The following is a 22944-nucleotide window of genomic DNA, read 5'->3' on the forward strand; positions in this document are numbered from 1 at the left end:
AAAAAAAAAAAAAAAAAAAAAAAAAAATCCCTGCTTTAAAAAGCCCATTTATGGTCTAAGATGGAGCCAACTTGTAAACAACCATGTGCATACCCACAGAGTAGGTGAGAGGCAATTCCAGTTAGGAAGGTACTAACAAGAAGAGAAACCAGGAAAGACTTAATGCAAAGGTACAATTTCACCGAGGTCTTGAAGGAAGCGAGGAGACCCAAAAAAATGAGTAAAAAAGGACCAAGCTGAAAGAGGAGCAACATGCAAGGAATGCAAGTTACTGTTGGAAGGACGTAGAATGCCAGATACACTAATAGAGGATGGAGTCATGCATTTGTTCAATTGTCCTAGAAAATGACTTTGAATTAAGAAAAGTACTGCTTAAGCTGTGTGACCCTGAGCAAGTCACTTAACCCCAACTGCCTCAGCAAAAAAAGAAGAATGCCTCAATTATTCATATAACCCATATGATTCTGGAAACTGAATACACCTCTCCAAAAAGGTAGAAAGAAAGGCCCAATTAAAAAATTTGTAGCAGCCAGAAATTAAGAAACAAAGTAGCTACCTACTAATTGGAGAATGGTCACAAACTGTTGTAAATTAACATAATGGAATATCATTAGATCTTAAGAAATGAAAAATGAGAAATTTAGAGAAACTCAGACACACTTATATGAACTAAGGCAGAGTAAAGAAAAGAGAACCAGAAGACTAACATATAATAAACTTTGAAAACTTTATGGTATGTGAGTTCAGGCTGAACGCAAATCCTTTGGATAGAAAGGTAGAGGTTAGAGATACATAATGCTTAAAAAAAAAAAAGACAGTTACGGCTCCTATATAGATTGGTTTCATTGAACTGCCTTTCTTGTCCATAGGTGATGAGGGAAATTACATATAAATTAAAACAAAAGGCACCAATAATTTTTTTTCCCTAAAAACCACAGAATCAACAGTATAGACTACACTTCTATATGTTAGCTACTTGAATTTACGCTTGGTAGCTGCTTCACAAAGGCTTACTGACTTAGTGAACAAAATGTCTTTTGCTCTTGGCTCTACTGACAAGAGACCAATCTCCAACAAGAAGAGGATGATGGTAGGCAGATGGCTCTTGAATTAAGGAACAATGACAGGACTATGCACATTAGAATCCTGGGGAATACTAGAAATCTTCAAGTTTATATCAACTGGCAAAGAAAATGAGGGGAGGAAAGCACTGTGGGAAGACAGCTTACAGGCAATTATTGAGTGTATATGCCTGTGAGAAAGAAGAGTCTTGTCACTATCAGCAAATCACTCTGTCCTTAAATTAGTACAATATTGATTTCCTCCTGCTTTACAAAAGCAGAGTCTTCAAATTCTCTTTTGTTGAAACTCACTGTGTTAACTGGTACCAAAAAACCAAGCTCTAGTCATATTATCTGAGAAAATATTTTACAAAAGGTCTTTTCACAGAAGACTGAGAATCAAATGGGAATTACATAAAGTGCTCTGTGAACATTAAAACACAATATAAATGCCAGTTATTATTGTTTATGGGAAACAGGTCTTAAGTTGTCCTATTAAAAATGAAGGTAATACAAGGAAGCATGAGGTTTCATTACATAAAAGCTTTGTGGGTCCCTAAGTCTTGAAAACAAGTCTGAACTGGGGTCAAATGGGCAGACATGCTCCCTACTCCCATTATTCATGACCTTCATGATTAAGACTGTTTCTTGGCTCTAATCTCCTATCTCTCACTGGTGACTAAGCCTGGGAATCACTTGTCCCTTCACTTCAGAGACTCAAAATCCCCCCTCTTTTGAGGTCCCCATTGGACCAGAGATGTTCTCTCAGAAAGGGTATCCTTTTCCCTTTAAACCTCTCCACTGGTGATCACACACATTCTACCACATCAACTACCAACTCTAATACTTATCTCCAGCCCTAATCTCTTCCCTTTATAAACTCTAGTTCCATGCTTCTGAATGCCTTCAGCATATGAACGCCCTATTTTTTGATTGAGCTTATTTTTGATTCCTCCTTTTCCCTCACCTTTCAGATCCAAACAATTACCAAATTCTTTCAACTCTATTCCTGAAACATTCTTGCTTCTTGCACCGGTTCTCTCTTCTCTATTCCTATTGCCACTATGCTAGTAAAGATCCTTATTATCATCAATTCTGGACAACTGTAACTCTACTCCTCCACTCACCTCCATTACTTTCTGAGCAATATTAAAATTCTTCTAGCTGGCATTCAAAGATCATCACAATCCGTGGGAGGGAGAAAGGGAGTGTGAAAGGAAGAAGACTGGGAGAAAGGGAATGACAAAGGGAAGAAGGGAGAAGAAGAAGGAAAAGAGGAAGAGAAGGAAAAGGGAGGGAAGAAGGGAAATGGAGCAAAGGAGGAGAAGAACCTTATATCACATAAGTGCAAAATGTATGTAATCCAAATGTGCACATTATTAAGGCATCATCAGTCATGGAGTGAGTATGTTCCTTCCTTATCAATCTTCTGGAATTAAAATGTATCATTTCCTTGGTTAGAGTTCTTAAGTCCTTTAGAATTGTTCGTTTTTACAATACCGATGTCATAGAATCAAATGTTTGCTCTCCTTTCCCCTCATTTCTTATGGCAGAAGAGTATTCCATTCCATTCATATTGCCCAGTTTGTCCAGTGATTTCCCACAACTAATGGATATCCCCTTTGTTTCCAGTTTTTTTCTATTACCACCAAAAAGTTCCTATCAACTTTTTTTTTTTTTTTTAAATGAATGTTATTCCTCTTTATTTGGGGCACAAAGTCTCAAATGGGATGGCTGGGTCAAAGGACGCTTGTAACTTTCTGAACATAATTGCAAATTATCTTCCAGAATGGGTAGGAGCAAGTCATTCACAGCTCTATCAACAACGCCATCCCCTCCTTTTCTAGAGTTCTCATATTACTACCTTCCAGACAAACTTCTACCCTCATCACACCAAATGCACAATTTCCCTCACACATCCATGCCTTTGTTCACCCTTTCCCTGAAATACTACCCCTTCCCTTTGTGCCTATTAATTCTTAACCAATTAAAAATTTAAATTAAACTTCATTTCTTACACAAAACCTTCCCTGATCCCCTGATGTGACCATTTTCTTTTCCAAGTTTCTCACTGTACTGTTCTGCAATTCTCTAATGTACTTACCACCTTATGATGTATTATACTGCTGTTATTTGTCATTGTCTGAATCCCCTATTAGATTAAAAACTACAGGTCAAATATGAATTATCTGAAGTTTGGATTTTCTCTAATACCTAGTGCAGAACTCTGCAGACAAAATAAAAGTAAACATACCGAATCAATTAAATCAATCCCAACAGGCTAACAATATCTAATTAACAAGCATAGAAATGAAATCACCGCTTTTTCTATACTTGCCAAGGTTTGTGAACATGATTGAGAAAGAAACAAGACACAAGGAAACCACTTCCAATCTACTGGGGGGCAGGATGATTAAATCAATGGACTTAATGTCAATTAATGGATTAAGTCAATAGACCAGACATTTTGCTGCACAGCCTAAGACCAAACGGACTTGGTGAAAGGACCTGATATGTCAATTTGTGGAAAGGACAGCTCTGCTATGTGCCGCACAACCCTATGAGATCATGGTCTAAACCTCTCTCGACTACATAGAGCCAGTCTAACACTGATAGACTCTTGGGGACGTCATAATGGATAACAAGTAAATATGATTATAAAGTACTTTACAAATGGAAGAGCTTGCTCCACACACTTAATAATAATGATTTTTAAACATCACTTGCAGAAGCTGTTCGGGAAAGAGCAGCCTGTCAGCCTGGTTCTGTAACTGGCAATTAGCTCTATTCTCTAGGACGGGAGGCCTGAAACGGCAGCAGCCTCTTTATCATGGCACAGTAGGAGATGAACAGGCTAAATTAATATGCGAACCTTGTTCCAATGCACTCGAGTACTATAAAAAGGAACGTGATGAACTCAGTCTGAACTCTGGTGAGCCCCAACAAACAAGCAGCTTTCACTGCAGGTAACTAAGAGGAGAAATGGACAGCGATGGGATCCTTTTCTCTGCCAATTATGGTTCCATTCTATTTTTATCTGTGTTGTGTCACCCGTGGCCTTTTCTTAGTTTCCAGGGGAAACGGCTTTTCCTAATTAGCTTTTGGGAAAAGTGGTTACAGGCTGATCCAAAGCAGGAGTGGACGCCAGTACTGGCCAGCCTTAGTCTCCGAGGCATGATGACCGAATGTTAACTTCAACCCTGTAGAGCCTCATCAACTGACCCCAGGGCTGGAGGAAGGGCAGCTTTCCTAAGAACCAACTCCAACTGTGTGAGGGATGGCAGCTGAGGTCTAGCACCAACACCTTCCACTGGATGCCCAATTAAAACCCAGTGGGGCTCCGTCCTCGCTCAGGGCCATGAAATGACCCACTTCCCAGCTGCTCTGAAGGCTCCTCCTGACCAAACCTCTTTGGCCCCAAAGTTCTTTGCTCCCTTTCCAAGGTGACCCGCATTATCCAGAGACAAAACCTAGAGGAGCTCCATTCAAAACCATCAGAACTCTTGTGGGCTGCTGGAGACTTACCAACAGATGAAAGGTAGCACAGATACTTCAAGTCAACCAGAAAAAATGTCAATTCGTAATTAAATGTTGCCCCAAATGTAACTATAAAATTCATCTCCATGATTTTTCTTAACTTCCACATCCTTCCAAGAATGAAACAACAAGGGATAAAAAAGGCATAACCCTCTGGACAGGGGCTCTGCTCAAAAGAATTAGGGAGAGCCAAATGCTCCTTCTGAAAGATCTGGCAACCCCCATCGGCCCCAACAAAAGCCTGTCACTAAGTACATTTTGACACATCCATGCACCTCTGAAGCCCAGTGAGACCCAAGAGCATAGCAGGAAATAGGGAGAGTATGTGGATGAACAGCTCAGACCTACACTCAGACAGACATGGGGAGACTGGCAGCAGGCAGACCACCAAGCAGGCTAAGTCACAACCCACCAGGCTTGAGATGCTGGGAAACACATGTATCTGAAGAAAAAATACCAGCATTGCTGGAGTGGCTGTAACAGGCCTCTAATATGAAAGCAGCCATCTTTCCTGAAGAGCAGTAAAGACTCTCAACTTTGGGGTGGGAGTGTGTACAATTGGAATCAAGTGACTTGTCCAGAGTCATACAGCTTGTAAGTGTCTGAGGCTGAATTTGAACTCAGATCCTCCTGATTCCAGGGCTGGTGCTCTATCCACCATACTACCTAGTTGTCCCTTTTTTCCTCTTTTATACCCAAGATTCTATTACATACCAATTGTTAACGAATCAGCACTGCCTGGAACTGTAGGTTTGATTTAGCTGTCTATCTGGGAGTGTATGCTTGGTTCCCAGAAGCAAGGCAGGCACTAGACAAACATCTATTCAGAAAGCTCTGCAAGCCCCTTAGGCAGCTACAGGAGATGGCCCCAACTGGAGGACCAGGCAGGTCAAGCAGGTAACGTTAAGCTCCAAACCAACAGGCTGTCACACAAACTCAACAGGTCTGGGGAGCAGTTTGGCATTTGCTGCTGAAAAGATCTTCCCCATGGAAGCATTTAATCCTTATTCTGGCACAAAAGTCTCAGCTGTAAGACTTCTGAGGGAGAATGGACATATGCAAGGCACGAAATATCAGAGACTGTCTCCATCTGCAACTCTGATGCTCTCCCAGGCTAAAATGGTAGCGTAGGAGTTGCAGGGGACAGAAATGCTAATGAAGACTCTCTGTTCACAGGCTCTTTTATTAAGCTGGCATGGTGTCCTTCCCATACTGACATGGACTAAAAACAAGTCTCTATGGGATGGGAGGACAAGGCCCTCTGTAATCATTTAGGGGCAACCTATTCTTTCTTGAGAAGACAGAAGAGATTAAAAACACGCTGCAGGTTGTAAGAGATAATCACAGAAATAACATGCAGAGTTAAAGAGGGCATGAAAACCTTTTTCAACCCTCTAACTTGGTGGTTTTAAATTGACATCTTTTGTTTTTGCATCATATGCATTTCTGAATCCTTTTCTCTCACTCTCAACAAAACCAAACCCTACATCAGCTTTAACAAGAAAACACCATTTTATATCCACAGTCTTCAGCTCTGCCATGAAGAGAAGGTCCATTTTAAAAATCCTTTTCCAGGACCAAGGTTATTATAATGACAAAGTATTCAGTCTCATTTTACAGTTCTTTTCACATGGCCTCTAACTCACTTTTAAGACCTTAAATAAATGTTTACTGTTATAAAAGATCAGCATCTTGTGGTTACTAAATACTGGTTTGTGAGAAAATCAAAAAGCAATTAAGAAATACTAAATAATCCCTCAGGCCTCTCACCAAAAGCTGCCAGTGCAAGATGATAGGCAAGCAGGGACTCTAGTGCTCTCTTCCATGGCTTTCTGGGCAGAGAACATCCACAGCCCAGGACCTGGCACCTCCAGCTCATCCATCTAGGGTTCCCAAATCACACTGTCCTTCAAAGCCAACTATCTCCATGAGGAAACAGAAGCACTTGCAGGTGGCAAGGCTGATAAAGTATATGGAGGAAATGTTTCTTAGAAACCACTAGTAACTGAATTAAAACAAGGTCAACTGAGTCAGAGAAAACTGAGTTAAAGGTTTTTGTTTTAGCTAAATAGTCCGTTTTCTCTTGGGGTCTATAACATCAAAAAAGACATAAAGAAACTCAAGAGGGTCCAATTTGTGGAGGTAAGGGGTGGAAAAAAGGGGATGAGCTGAGTTATTCTTCATAAAGCTTTCTCGGTCATCCTCCTCAAGCACAGAGTTAATCCCATTACTCTCCTAGTCAACAAACTCAAACAATTCTCTCCAGTTTCTTGGATCAAATAACATCTCCCATTTGTAAATCCTGTACAACTGATTTCTTCCAACAAGCCCCACCCTGACCTGTTGCATTTGTTTTTATTTTTGGTTTGTAAGTGTTCATGTATTTTGTCTCTCTAAAAAGAATGAACAGATACTGCTTGAGCAAAAAGTCTGTTTTCTTTCCTTCTGGTCTCTGTACCCTCAGAGCCTAACACAAGAATAACTTAAAAACTGCTAGCTTGATTGCATTAATAAAAGCTTTTGCAGTCATCTTCAGTTCAGTGGCCAAGGTGTAGGAAATTGGTGTAGATTCAGAATTACTGGACATGGACTTTTTCTTTTTCTTTTTCTTTTTTCCCTAGCCCAATTAACATGACTTTTCATTTTAAAAGGAAAAAGATCTAGACTTTGAAGTCAGTTACCTCAATGTTTACTTGATGCAACTCCTATCAACCTTCCATAAGAAAGTTATCTCCACATTTGGATTCTTCTTACCCATGGGAGGTAGTCTGCCTGATCGAAACTCACATGTGTCTTAACTGCCTCATTTCTGTCATTCATTTCCAAGTTCTCCTCTTCCAATTTTATCATCCATGCTTCCCTTCACTCCTTCCTCTGGCCGCCTATTCCAACCTCCTGGACATCCCTGCCAGAGACCATGCCACAGGAGAATTTGTCCTGAGGTCTTGTTCTCCTGACTAGGAAATGCATTTGCTGGGATGCTAGTTCTGGAAAGCCCATGTCCTTTTCTGGTCCCCTCCTTCCCACTTCCACAGTCCTCCTCTTATGTCTGGTTTTGGAACCCTGGAAAAAACATGATCAAATCAACTATGTCATTCCTTCCTAGGTTTTATCCCCTATAACTCCACTCCCATCTCAGTATTTTTCCAGATCAAAGTGACCTTTCCTGGTTATTGTTTCCCTCACTACAACATAAGCTCCTTGAGAGCAGACTCTGCTTTCAATGTTGTGTCCTCTGGTCAGGATTCATTTCATATATGCTCATTTATTCATTCAACAGGATTACTGATATGCTAAGAAAAGTTTAGTCAACTTCTGCTCTCATTTCTACTAGAAGATTCAAATTAGTAGAGAAATGGCCAAAATCCCCAGCTGTGGGTGTGAATAATCCACAAATTGGAGACTCTGGTTAAGAGCCAAAGTTAGCTATAAATGAAGATATTAAGGATTTGCTTCCAGCAGTTTTCAATATTTGTAAAAAGTCATCCTATTTTATGCTCATCTTTTTACAGGGGAGAATTTTATGCTAAGACTCAATTTCTTATTTTCTATTTAATAAATTTGTTTACAGATCCATAGGAAAGTAAAATAGGTTTTAATGAACTATTTTTTCCCCTCATTCTTTCAGAATCTTTCTTTAACTAGAAGTGGTTCACTAGGGAAGTAGACAAAAAGAAATAACATCAGAAAGAAATAAAACAGAAAAAACAAAAAACAAAAGGCACCAGTCATTTGCTTTATATTATTGTTGTTGTTTAAAGACAAGTAAGTTCCTAAGGCTCTGATCTCATAAATCACCTCTTTAGATTTTAAGAGAAGAGAATCTGTCTTGGCCCCAATTTCTCTTCTTGCCTCCAAGATAATACACGATGCATGCTTACTGACTATTCCCAAATTCAGGCTGGAGAAAGGTTTTCTAGAGGATGGAACATATAGACTGGAGAATTCCTTAATATCCTGCGCTGAAGAACTTTATAAAAAAAAATGCTCTCATTGTAGTAACAGCCAATTCTGGCTGCAGAGTTATAGTTGTGCTTTTTCCTCAACTTGAGCCAAACTACTATCATGACTCACACCCTCTTAACTTAAAAAGATTACTCCCTCAGCTAAGAAGAGAGAGCCAACTGCTGTGGCAATGAGGCTGTTAGGCAAGGGGCAAACAGGCCTTGTGAGTAGATATAGAAATAGTTTTCTCTTCAAATAACGGCACTTATAGCTAGCTCTCATAAATACTTCCTGCTGGTGTCTTCAATTGGCATTCTCGCTCATCTGGAAAGATTTGTCCCTAATTTTTCATTGCCATATTGTCTGCATTGGTGACTAAGTAGAGTCTTTCTTTTAGGGCAAGTGAAAACTGTATCTTATTTGCCACCCAACAAAGTCCCAACTTTCCAGAGAACCTCAAGAGACCCACATACACACACACTAACTTGCACTACATACTCCTGTTCAAAGGCACGTGCCAATGAGGAGTCTTTGGAACAAAAGGGTTTGTCACTGAAGTCAGAAAAATCATTTTTGCAGGAGATGAAACTTCTCGATAATCGCTGTGATGCAGAACATGTAGAGGGTGGTCAAAATTAGGGCTAAGAACACTGGACTTCACACAGTATGCAATATAACACCAGGAATATCAATGCCTGACTCAATCACATAGCATCCATTATCTCATCCCAATCTTTCAACAACTCTCGAGAAGACAGAGCTGGTATTTTGTCTACAGTTTACAGCTCTTAGTGACACAGTCCTCTGGCCTACAAAACAGGAAACAAAACAATTTTATCCATATACCAGTTTCATATAAATCGCTACAGAAAATAGTTACAATCCAGCCCCCAACTTATACAAAATGATGCTCAGAAAATAATTTTAAATTGTTGGGAAAATGATATATTTTTCCATTAGAACAATGCCAATTTAACCCCTAAAAATATTTTAAGATTACTAATGTACTTAAAAGATCTAAGCTACCATTCGGAATCATGTTTTTTTGGCGGGAAAATGAATTTCAGCTTGAGAAGACAGAATACATATCCAGTGCCTGCTTTGGGATGAAGAATCTACCATTACCTCCCCCCCCCCCCCCCATGGAAGGCACTACAGACAGCAATTTCCCACTATCCAAGTCACTGATTGCAGCCTGAAGTCGGGTGGGTAGCAGGGCCAGTTTAGGAGGCAATGAGATTGTGAGGCAGGAGGAGGCAGGGCCTTAGGAACACTTCTTGGTCCCAGGTCACTCCCTGTCCACTGCTCCCAAACAGTCCCTCATCTCCAGTTTGCTGTGAAAAGCAGACCAAGAAACCAGCCCCTCCACAGCAAGTCCTCAGGAACAATGGCAGGGATGGAGGCACCGCCTTCTCAATCTCCCTCTAGCCCCTTGAAGGAAAAGACAAGACAGGAAAGGACTGCAAGGGAGAAAGATATTTGCAGATCTTTATGTACAGATCCACAACAATGTCTTTTTGTCCATGAATAAATCAACAGTAATTTGAGGGAGGGTAAAGTAGGGATGGAGAAACATAAGCAACATGGAGGGAGCAAGAAACAGACAGACGGATGGAGCCAGTAAGAAATCAAGGGAGACAAACCCAAGTGAGAGCAGAAAAAAAAGAAAACCAGACCAAGAATGGGAGAAAGCTCTGGTAGGAGCAGAGGTTCCTGAGACGCAAAGCCTGCCTGCCTCTCCATTTCTGTACTGATCCACTGAGAAGCACATCTACAATAGGCATGCCTGTTCTCCTTAGGCCTTCTCTCTAACCTCTCCTCACTACTGCCCTCCTTCACTTTCCTTGGGCACTGCCCTCCTCGGAGTCCCTCATGCTCCCCACCCAAGAGTCACCCTGGACCCCCCTCCCTTCTCCTATCCCAACTGCTGCCCAGGCTCCTAGTCCCTCTTCTCTGCCCTGCCCTTTGCCACAGCCAGATCTCTGTCTCTCCTCAGACATCAGCCCTCACCAGGTCATCCTCCACTCCGTGGTGAAAGTGTAAGTCTGACCATGTCCTTCTCTCTACTCACCTGCTCCAGTTTTCCCCGTCCCTGTGAGGATCAAACAGAAAATCCTCTTTGGCCATCTATAACCTTTCCTGCTGCCACACACTGTGTCGTTGTAAATCAGGACCCCCTTGCTGTCCCTTGGTGCCCATTCAGCCCATCTTCCACGCCTGGAATCCTCTCCCTCCTGATTTCCTTCAAGTCCCACCTCTTCTCTATGAGAAGGCGCTCTCATAGGGCTGGCACCTTCTCTCTGCTGAATATCTCCAATTGATTCTGTGGAAAGCTTATTCAGACAGTTGCCTGCCTTCTGTGTCCCCCATTAAAGTGCATGTTCCCTGCAACAGGAACTGGGGTTTTTGGTTGGGGATTGGAGTTTTGTTTTTGCCTTTCTCTCTATTCCCTGTGCCGAAGCACAGAACCTGGAATATACTAAATGACTAACAACAAATGCTTCTTGACTTGATAAGGTCTAGCTAGGAAGCACTCGAAAACTAAATTCAAGTTATACACAATTTTTTTTCTACAGGAGGTGGGTAAAAAACTTAAGATTTTAACTGAAACATGTTCAATCTGGACCAGACAAAATTAAAAAGTGGAGGACCAATGAATGGAGAGGAAGAGAAAGAGGCAATTATGAGGGAAAAGGGAGGGAAGGGAGGACATCCAAAGCTGGGTCAAGGGAGAGGAAGAGGAGATCCTAGATGAAGAACCCGAGTAAGGCAGACTTCAACAAACTGAGAATGCCCCTTCCCAGGCCTTTCATTTTCTCCCAAAGTCCTGCATCAATTTACAAAGACAAGACAAAATAGGGCACATGCTCCCCAATGCAGCAAGATCTCCCAGGCCTCACTACACCCAGTCTGGAACTTCTAGCCATATCTCCACCACAACAGAATGAAACCTGCACAGAAAAAAGCAGGTGTGAAACTTAAGAGCTTTTGTAATCCCCAGATAAGAGTTCCTTTCCATTTGGAAAAAAAAATTCCTAGAGGGTGTTTTGCTCATCTGAATAGTATAATAACAACAGCCTTTCCCACAATTTATCCTCAAAAAATATCTCCTACCACCCCCCCCCCCCGATCCTCCTATAAACTCTTACCTTGCTAGCTAGAGAAATAATCAACACACAAGCCTCTGCCTGGCCTAGCAAACTTCCACCTAGCAAATGCCTAAAAAATTATAGGCCAATTTCTTATAGAAAAACTGTGAATGAACATGAAAACTGCATTTCAGATCCAAGTGGGATTGAGAACCTTCAGACTGGAGGGTTTTCACCACACGTTGGGCTTTCAGAGCAGTCAGCTGTCCTGAAGGGTTTCTTGGGGAAGAACCCCAGCCTGCGGATGAGGCAAGAGTGACTGGAGCAACTCATTTTTGTTCAATTATTAAGGGCTTGCTACTTGGGGGAGGGTCAATGTTTTGGGGAAAACAAACATGAGAAGTGGGGAAAGGTCTACCACCAGCCGGTTAAAAGCATTTAAACAACCAACGAGGCAGAGGAACAGCAGGCTAACCGGGAAGGCTTCCCGGAGGGCATCCATAGAGAAAATATAGATCTCAACAGGTAAAAGTGAGGAAAAAGCACCCGAGCGGGCTAGACAGACCAGAGCGGGAAGCAGCAAGGTGCCTGGAATCCAGACAGTGTGAAAGGGAATGATCTGGGAAGGGAATCCATTACATCTCCCATTTCTGATGCCAAGAACAGCCAGTAATTCCCTTGTCCTGGGCCTTCATTTCCTTCCACTCTGATCAGAATGAGAATCCATGGCACCAACAAGGTGCCCAAGCCCTGAATAGAGAGGCCCCAACTCCACCCTAACACCAGCTCTAGGGAGGACCTCTTGCCCCCCATGGCAGACACATGCAGACCCATGAAACAGATACCAATGTGGCAACCATCCCTTCCGCTGCTTTCCTACCTGAAGGTTATTGAGCGGTTCCATCTTCATAACCGGACCCAAGGTATTGAGGGGGAGGGACACATCAATGCTCTGGTTCGGCATCAGTGGAGTGTGGATAGCCAAAGGAGTGCTAGGGATGACCCCAAAGCTGAGAGAGAAAAGAAAGCAAGGAGATTGAAAAGTGGCAGCATTCCCCAGCAGAGCCTGGGCTTCTGCTCCTCCACCAGAGCTGGACGCTCGCACCCAACATGGCTTCTCCTCATGCAGACTGCTTTTCCAAGTGACTTTCAATGGACTCCTTTCCATTCAGTCCCACCCTGATACAAACCCATCATTTCATTGCTAGGCCATCTTAAGGGGAGGGAGAAGAAAGATCAGATCAATGGAAGAGAGCAATGATGTTCTGAGGCCACAGAGACCCGCAGGCAGCCCTAACCAGAGGACAGAATTATGCATTGGCAAATTTTACTTTCCTTCCTACATGCTCTCTTTTTTGTTCACAGATTATGTGATGACTCAAGGGAAAACAGCCTTCTAAGCAAAATGCAGCTGATTAACTTATGTACTCTAAATGATTAAAAGAAAACTGAGGCTAAATTTGGTCAGCCAAGTCTTTAGCAGGCAGCACCTACCTACCATCCAGCTAGTTTTCGAGGGTGAAGATGGGGCAGTGTAAAAGATAGGAAAAAACTAAGAAAAAAAGTGATGTTTACAAAAAAAACAAACAAACAAACAAACAAAGATAAGGAACAGCCTAGAAAGAAAAGGATTTTGCAAAGGCAGATCAGGTAAAAATTAGCATAAAGAAATGGGCAATTTGGAGTATGTTTTCTGTCTCCCCTAATTAACACATTACCATCACAACACTTAAACACAATATTTAAGTTTGGAAAGCACATTAAAATATTGTTTTATTTTGTCCTCACAACATTGGAAGGAAAGTACTATATTATTACCATCCCCATTATACAGATGAGGAAACTAAAGCACAGAGATTTAATTGATTCGTTTGCCCAGGATCACATAGCTAGTAAGTATCTGAGCCTGTATTTAAATTCAGATTTTCCTAATCTAGATCCAGTACTTTATACATGATGTACCATCAAGGGGGTCTTATCCACTTTCATGTTTCACTTAGTTTTAGAAACAATGGCTAGTAGTATGTAAAACCTTGACTAAGACTAATTTACATAGAAAATTTATCCCACAAGTACAAGAAGGATTATCTGATTTGGAAAAGGCTACAAAGCTTCAATTATGGGTCAGGCAATGGACTGCTTCAGTTGTCTGAGTATAGTGAAGCTAAACTCAGAGAAGCTCATTACCAGAAGGCTGGCCCCCAGATGCTTGGTTTTGTCATAGCAACACTCATGAGGTGTAGAGAGGTTAGGATCTGCTTTGGTGACATCTGTACCCATGCAAACATGGATTTTTTGAAGTACTGAAAAAAATAAATTCAATATTTTAAAAAGAAAAACATAAAATCTATTCCTCAACTGGACCAGTCTTTTGTCCCTGTCAAAACACTATAATAGGCATTTTATTAGGGATGGGGAACTATCTCTGATGACTCACTAGCCCAAAGTCTCTCTATCCTATGATTCTAAGCCCCAAACCAGAGGAAATCAGAGGAAACTTGCCGTGAGCTATCAAAGCCATCTCCTTTATTTGAACATGTCTTCTGCCTGTAACCTAACACTGTTCTGAAACACACTGTACCTTCAGAAGAAATTTCCTGGACAGCTCATGGGCAAGGCAGACACACTGATGGTTTCTGCTGTGCCAATTCAAAAATTATTCCAGACGGTGAAAATACTTGCAAATGGTTTAGAGTGAATTAAAATGATGGATGATACAAGCCCAGATTTCAAAAATGTAGCCTCTTGGCTAGCACAAATAGATCTGATGATTCAAGAGTCAATTACTTTTATTTTATAAGCAGAGGTGAATCTTTCACAATTAAAAAAAAAATCCCACAATGTGAAATCTAGAAGCTACAATATTTCCTTCCCCCCTTTTTTTTAATTCTTAGGAAAGCAAAAAGATATTGTTTGAAAATGAATTAAAAAAAAAATTTTTTTATGGGACTTTGCAGCCAGTTCCTTAAGCCATGAAAAGTTAATAGGGACCTCCAGAGCTACAGAACTCTAGACTTGGGCTTTTTATTTCCTTCCTTCTGGGTTTATTGCTAAAATAAAAGAAAATGAAATACCAAAAGCCAACAGCCAATATGCAACACATAGTTAATACCTTATGTTCCCAGTAACAAGAGGAGGGATATGGAGAAGCACTGTGCATAGTGGTATTCTTGTTCCCTGTGAAAACTCACTTTCTGGAGACTTTTAGTTCACTCAACAAATACTTGTTAGTTATGGTTAGTTGTTATGACCCTAATGGGGTCAGAAAGAGTCAGTCACAACTAGAACAGCTGAACCACAACAGCAATGAGTGTACAAAGAAAAGCATCCTCGCCTCTTGCATTTGGGTTACAATATTTCAACAAAAATGAATGGACAAACTTTCTTTTTTTTTTTTGGGGGGGGGGAAATAAAAAACAATTTATATGAAATGAAATAAAATAAAACAATGAGAAACAGAATTTTAACAATGACTTTGGTAACCTCAAAGAGAGCAACACTGAACACTTTCAGAAGTGTGATCAATGTAGAACCTAATCACGACTTCATAAGCTGGAAGGGAAGCATACCTCTGTCTTTAGCAGTGGTGGTAAACTATAGGAGTGGAATGGTGTATACAGTTTTAGACATGGCCAATATGTTGATTTTTTTGTCTAATTGTATCACTGTTAGGGAAGGTTCTATGACAAGGTAAGGAAAAAAGAAGATATTGAAAATAATGTAAAAAAAAAAATTTAACAAAATGTATAGAAGTAAAAAGCCCACATTTTCCAGCATTTCTAGTTTCTAGTCAGAGAAATGTCTGATGGTAGTTGGTATTTGGGTTTTTGCCATCATATACATATCCTGGACAGAGAGTGACTGAGATGAAGATGACCTGGGTCTTATCCTCAGTCCCGAGCCCACCAAGGAAAAGAGACCTCCCAAGATTCAATGGCCCAATATCTGCTTGAGCATGAGACAAACGCCTACGCCAAAGCTTGGCTGAGTAATTCAGATTTCTTACCTGTTCTTGTTAAATTGAATAGCAAAATCTGTCATGTGCTGCAATGCTTTGTTGGTGAAGTTCATGTCCATGTAGATGTGGCCCTGCCGGTGAGTGAACGTTCCTGAGATCTCCAAACCTTTTGCTTTCACTGCAGGGAGCCAAACCTGAAAGGCAACATAAAAGCCATTTGGACCAGGCAATGCCTCGAGAGATAATGTGCCATCATTGTGATTTCATGAGAAAGACTACACAAAGCTAAAATGTCCCTTTGGGAAGTGTGTCATAGGAGCAGAACAAAAGCCTCTCTGCAGTGCCGGCTATTCTGATTAGCCACCATAGTTCATTCCTAATTATTCAGGGATTGATGATCAAGTCTGCCTCTCTCCCCTGACTAACAAGCCATGGCTTCTTTGTGCCTATAGTAGGGAGAACAAGTAAAGGAAGATGAGGAACTTGAGACAGCTTTGAGACAGTATTAACATAACTGGTTCAAAATTTAGTAGTAACTGAAAGTAAATGCTTAAAAAAAAAAAAAAAAAAAAGTAAAATGATATTATTAAGCATATTGGGATTCTAAGAATTTTTTCATTGCCATTTTCAACCAGACATCTGAACCTTGTCATATTCCAAATACTGCATTAAACCTGCCTAAAACTACAATAGAGTCTAAAATTGTTATGTTACATGCTTTACTCTAACTTTCTAAGATAATATAATATTTTGGGGAGTTTTATAACTGTATTTAGAGCTAGGCAAAGACCTGAGTAAGGCTCATTTAGCCAACACCAACTTGATGACCTGCTCTCAGCTAAATTACACCAGAACAACTGTGTAGAGAGAGTAATCAACAGAGCAGACTATGTAATACATATAAATCCTGGAAAGGACCACCCGAGATCCTCTATAAGGAACCAGATAAATATGTAAACAATTCAATAAGAAAATCTCATGGCTCCCAGAAAGCAGTGAAGCATACCAGGCCAGGAGCTCTGAGCTGATGAGACACTCCAATATTTTGAAGGGACCTTAACCCTCAAAAGAGCTTCTCCAATATAAGGTCATATTTTTCACATTCTTATTAATTCCACAAACATTTATACTTCATGCATCATATCCTGTAATTCTGCTAGTGTGAATACCCTTTGTCCAGCTGACAGTGATTTCACTATAACAGTCAAATTTGTTTTTTTTAAAGAGTTGCTATAGTAAACACAAATCCATCATTCTGCGCTCATCTGTGATGAGCTTCTTCTAAGTTAAATGGAGCCTCAGATAATAGTCCATAACTAGACCAATCCTTAAACACTTTCTACTTGATAGATCTGACAGAATTTATATAACCTCTTTGTTCAAAAGTAAATCTGTTTTATATTAGTAGCACTGAAAAATATGTTCTATGTTACAAATGCTATTATTACAAGACTAAGGGGATGGGAAATGAGTGTGAACTGTTATTTTTACCTTCTGAATCCAATTCTTCCTGTGCAACAAGAAATTCGGTTCTACACACATATATTGTATCTAGAATATACTGTAATATATTTAACATGTATAAGACTGCCTGCCATCTGGGGGAGGGGGTTGGGGGAGGAAGGGAAAAAATCTGAACAGAAGTAAGTGCAAGGGATAATGTTGTAAAAAATTACCCATGCATATGTACTGTCAAAAAAAAAAAGTTATAATTATAAAATTAAATAAAAATTAAAAAAAAAAAAAAAAAGACTAAGGAGAAGAAGATACTGCAGTGAAAAGAGTAACCAGACTGAGAGTCAGCAGTCCAGGGCTAAAGTCTCAGATTTTTTACCAACCACCAACACAACCATGAGTAGGTTAGGATCCCTCTGATTCTTAGTTTTCTCATCCATAAAATAAAAGGTTTGTATTAGATGAAATCTGAGGGCCCCTTCATTTCTCATAAATGATGACTCTCAAGAGTCAGAGAATAGCATGTTACTCTTGGTACGCTTTACGGTTTTTTTCTACTGTTTAGTAAAAAAATTAAAATACCACAAGATTTTAAAAAATACTGTTAGATTTCCCCGGGACTGACTTCAGGGTTGACAGACTGAATGATACTATATATGTACAGGAAAAGAGCTCACCTCTTCAAGATTTTAAGCCCAATGGACCAATTATAAATAACAGCTTAATATGGCAAGAATAACAGTGGTCTCTGGCTGGTGAGTTGGAAAAAGGGGACAGAAGTTCCAGGTCTAAGAAACAGTATTAAGTCATGTGGGACACCCAAATCACAAGGAGCCCAAACCCTGTCTAGAGGACGTTCTCTTGACTTACAGCTTTGGGAGCCACAAACCCTCCAGGTGCCAGGCCTATCCCGGTGGAGAGTTCGAAGAGGTCATTAAGTCCACTGCTAACCACAGCAGGAGTAGGTGACGGGGCAAATGTCGCAGGAACCGAAGATGGAATGAAGGATTGTCCCACCTACAGGGGAAAAAAACATTTTAAGTCTATAAGGAAGAAGGAAGAGTCAGTGCAAACTCAACATATCTAGCCAACCCTGAGGGCTGGAGGACAGTCACACAACTGACACGAGAAAGCAAACCCGGTGACTGGGGGACACACACAGCCTCTCTCTTGTCAATACCAAACCAGGTTTGTCACCCAAACAGGCTTCACTTTCACAGGAACGCACGCTCAAGGCTATTTTTGAGAGAGCACAGAAGTATAGAATGAGGACACAGGGACCCAAGGTTGGCTTTTTTTTCCCTTTCCAATTTTAGCTTCCATGATTCTTTGCAAAGGCCTCTGGACAGGGAAGGGAGGGCTTGTGCAGGAAGGAGCAGCAGCTCCAGGTCCACTAGGGTCTACTCATCCCGTTAGTCATGTCTTGTCCTCCCATTCTAAGAATAAGCATTTAGGGGCTCCCTCCTCCCGAAAAATGGGTCCCTCTCTCAAACACACTCTCTCAGGAACCTCTCAGTCTTACAAAGTCCAGATCACTCTGCACTCATTTCATGCTACATGATACCAGGGCATAAAAGTACTTCCTAACCAAGATAGGAGCTTCAATTTCTTTTTAATTATTAATGACAGGAAACCAGAAACATTCCTGAAGAAATCAACATTCTAAGCCCCGAAGATGTAGCCTAAGAGAGAATGGGACACCATCTTGACAACTTAAAATGACTTTCTCTCACCCTGCTGCTCTTCTAGCCCTGCCATCTTGGTCTGCCCATGATAATGTATGACAGCAGCAATGGCTGCTCTGAGACAATGAGTGGACCAAAAAAAAAAAAAGTTCTATCAAATCGGGGTAGGGAAAGGTCACTATTTTCTCACTGTGAAAAAAATGGATGGCACTTACTGCCGGACTTCCTCCAATGCCCCCGCCAAGGTCACTGCCAAGCTGAAAGAGAGAAAGGAGAAAGAGGAGAGAAAGGTAGAGTTCATTTAGCTACATACTAGAAGCGAGAACAGAATTTGCAGTTTGGAATACTGTGTAGCTGGGGAATACATGCTGTCTAATAACTTGTCTCCACTGGGACAAAGAAGGTCTGGGTTGTAATGTTCTGGGAAGGACATCTATGAGAAACCCTCAGAAGGAAGATGGAGCTGAGATCTCTCCAGGATACTTCAGATCCAATCTTTCCACAGCAGTGCTTCGACAAACTCAAACAGGATTTAGAAGAAATCTGTCCCCAAACACGGACATGCTTCAAATATCCTTTTAAAAAACAGAAATCAAACGCCGCGCGTGCATTTATCTATACCAACTGCTCCTTGGCACTTCTGAACAGTCTTTTCATTGATAGACGAGCAAAGCAGGCATAAATAAAAATCAAAATTGCATTTTCAGGTCTGTGCCAGCAGCCACAAACCAAAAATGGGGTTTAAACTTAATGAAATGCTAAGAGAGAAAATAATTAGTGTCCTGGCTTTACAACTCTCCTTTGAGATTCTTCTGAGAAGAGAATCTATTGGATATGGATGGCTTTTTTTGTCAGAAAGCTGAAAAACTGGATTAGAGTCCTGGCCTTGCTGCTAAATATCACTAGACTGAAAACTTTCTGAACTTCTTTTTTTTTTTCTCATTTGTAAAAGAAGGTACATACCACACCCCCCCCTCAAGACTTCTTAGTTCCCTTTCAGATCTGAAATCCCATGATTTGAAAGGACTCAAGGAACTGTCAAAAGATTGACCCATTAATTAGCCTTTCAAACATTACCCACTCTGAGTTGAGAGTGCCATAATAAAAATCTTATATAAAGAGTAAGCCATGATAAAAAGCCATACAAAAACAAACAAAAAAACCCCACTATACTAAAAACCCATCTTTTTTTTTTTTTTTAAACATTATCCTTTTAAAGAAAACACTGTTTTTTACTAGGTAAATTACCACCTTCCAAGATTTTTATACATCTAATATCCTGTAGAAAAGAGGTGGATGACAACATGGACAAAAGATGGACCACAGGGTTGTTTGCACTTCAATACATGAAATGTCCAAGGAGAAAGTCTCCATTGTGTTGGATAAAGCATCTAAAGAAATTATGGAAGCTCATGGCCAAGAATCACAGAGGCAATGATGGGCTGTAATCAAGCCAGGGAGACCAATGAACCACATCCCTGAGATCATGGACCCAAAGAAGTATCCAAAGCTTTGTCCTTGGCTGTTGCCTGGTATCTGCAGATTTCTCACCATGGGGCACAGTACATTCAATATTCTCTACAAGACAATTTTGTCAGTGAATGACCATTCTGTTAAGACTTACTTTGTGTGTTCCCTAGATCTTATAGAAGACACTTCTGAGTTTCACCTGATGGATTGAACATAGAATTTAAAACTGAAGTGTGCTAATTAATGATTTTTCCCCATGACAGCTGATTTCTATTGTCCATGAATGCCAGAGGTGCCATAAATTTAAATTAACAGGTATGTTTCAAAGTAAGCTACAGAGATAGAAAATGCCATTTAAAAAAACTTTCAGCACAAGACTTTGAAATCAAACTCGAGTCATCAATGACAAGAAACTGAAAGGAAAAATTAGGTAGGGGTAAATGTAAAAGTTATTTACAAAGCACTTTTTTTTTCCAAGTTATGCAATAATATCTACCTCATTTAAGATAGGTTTTCTGCAAAGCTTAAAATTTTATTAATTGAACATTTAAAAAAAAAAAGTCTGAGTCCCCACCATGTACAAAGCCTTGACCTAAGTCAGCATTAGAGGCGGGGTATCATCTGTCAGAGATGAAAAATAAATGCAAAAATTAACTACGATATGTAAAATGTGTTTTAAAAAAGTTACAAGAAACAGAATAAAGTGCTGTTGGGATCTCAAAGAGGGAAAAACTGGTTCTAGCTAGGAGACCAGGAAAGATTACACATGGACATGGCTTCTTGACTGATTCTAGAAGCCTGAAAAATTGAGGACAACAGAAGAAAGGCAGACAGGAAAAAGGACATTCTAGGAAAAGAGAATACTGTAAAGTCTGAAAGGTATGGAAGAAGACAATCTCAGGACTGGCTTAAGAAATAATAGTATTTCTATCTGAGATGGATAGGTTATCAGAATGAAATGATTAAAGAAATAAGACTTAAAGGGACAAGTGGTAGAAGGTATTAAATGCCTTTCAGATAAGAAGCTTGAAAAAAGAGTCTGGTTCAATATATTCAAAGTCTATTATGGTAATAATGACTAAGGTGAAGAAAGCTTAATCATTGTCAGACACAGTGCAGAGACAGACTTGGAGAATCCCATTCCTTCTTCATTTTTCTGGCGAATAGATGGGTTAAATTAATGAAGCAATATTTTACCTGTACTGTACCTAGAAGCATTTATAAAAATATATCAGTACTAAAAATTCAAGATAAGATTCAACTGGTTATCAGTATTTGTGGAGTATCTAAATTGTTTTCACTAATGCAATCTCTGGCATGAAAAGAAATGAAAGAAATCTCTGGCAGTCAAGTGAGAACAGAGAAACTCCAATGAAGGAGAGAAAAGACTAAACCAAAAACCAGGAGGGATTCAGAAAAATTCTGCCTAATTTATCCAGATGTTATCATCAGACTCAAAGGCTAGCAGCATAACCCTGAATGACACAGGATTCTGTATGACTCTGGTATTCAAGGATAAGGAAAAAGCAAACACTTGAGGGCAAGCATGTTTATCAATGATGAGCAAATATCTCTGGGTTCTGGTGACTCTTAGCGTCATGGAAGCAGGGCACCTACACAAAGTGCATTTCCAAGGTTTTGGTCTTTTTATCCTTGAATATTATGTTAATATCTCACTTGAAGGAAGACTAAAGATAGTCTTCCTCTATGCTGTTTGTCAATATTAGTTATAATACAAAGAAGAGCACTTCCAATTATTGTTTTATTTTTGCTGTTTAGGAGATAAAACCCCACTAGGATGGAAAGCTTTAATCCTCTGGTGATAAAGCCCAGGATATACCAGAGCAGAATAATAAAAGCAGCCCCCATTCATAAAGCACTTGAAAGATCTTAAAATGGTTTCCACATTACTTCAATGGCTTTTTCACAATCTAATCTGCCAGGTCAATACCACAGGTGTATTTACAGATTGCCCCATTTACAGATGAGTAATATTAGGCTCTAAAAGGTGAAAAGAACATGCCCAAACATTGGAGGAAGGTTTCAGACATCCTTCCTGCCTCGCTCTGCTCCTCTCAAAAAAATTTGTCCCCTTAATCTCTATTCTCCGTTCAGCGCAAAAAGGAAAAACAGAGCACCATGATGAATAGTCTTGAAAGCCCTTAGGTCATGACTCTAGGCCCATTTCTTCCAGATACCAAGTGTGCCCCATTGCCCCAAGATTTACTCCCAATGCAATTCTCCACAGCGGTGAAAGGAGCTTTATTACGTAACAGAAGTTCTCTAGATCAATAATATTTCAGATCCATTTCCACCCTCCCAACCCATGTTCAGTCATTTTTTTCAGTTGTGTCTGACACTTTGACCCCATTTGGGGTTTTCTTGGCAGAGATGTGTCATTCTTGGAAAGGTTTGCTGCTTCCTGCTCCATCTCATTTGACAGAGGAAGAAAACAGGAGGCAAACAGGGCTAAGTGACATGTCCAGGATCACGGAGTAAGAAACTGTCTGAGGCCAGATTTGAACTCAGGGAAATGAGGATTCCTCTCTAAGCCAGAAACTCTATCTACTGCAATCCCAAGCTGCCCCATCTCCAACCTCCTCCCAACCTGCTAAATACCTATCTTTGTTAAGCCTTATTAGGATGTAGCTACATTCGGCCTCTGACCACTATGATATAACAAAGCTCTCCCTCACATTGTGGCCAACAATTGTCAGCACAGAGCAAAGACAGAGACACTCTCA

General features: G+C 40.4%; 1 protein-coding gene across 12 annotated transcripts in view; it reads right to left on the minus strand.

The window, feature by feature from the left end:
- AP2B1 (adaptor related protein complex 2 subunit beta 1) overlaps positions 1-22944 on the minus strand; it is a 131426-nt gene that overhangs the window by 24954 nt on the left and 83528 nt on the right. For 7 of the 12 annotated variants that reach the window (XM_074263537.1, XM_074263532.1, XM_074263531.1 and 4 more), the window contains exons 15-18: positions 18946-18987; positions 17916-18062; positions 15639-15784; positions 12513-12642 (exon numbers count right to left, since the gene is read on the minus strand). In XM_074263537.1, coding sequence (XP_074119638.1) covers positions 12513-12642; positions 15639-15784; positions 17916-18062; positions 18946-18987 — 465 coding nt within the window. The remainder of the gene's footprint in view (positions 1-12512; positions 12643-15638; positions 15785-17915; positions 18063-18945; positions 18988-22944) is intronic. The other 5 variants (XM_074263540.1, XM_074263539.1, XM_074263541.1 and 2 more) reach the window with 1 other exon arrangement.

Source organism: Sminthopsis crassicaudata, chromosome 4 (assembly GCF_048593235.1).
Source record: "Sminthopsis crassicaudata isolate SCR6 chromosome 4, ASM4859323v1, whole genome shotgun sequence".
Lineage (NCBI taxonomy): Eukaryota > Metazoa > Chordata > Mammalia > Dasyuromorphia > Dasyuridae > Sminthopsis > Sminthopsis crassicaudata.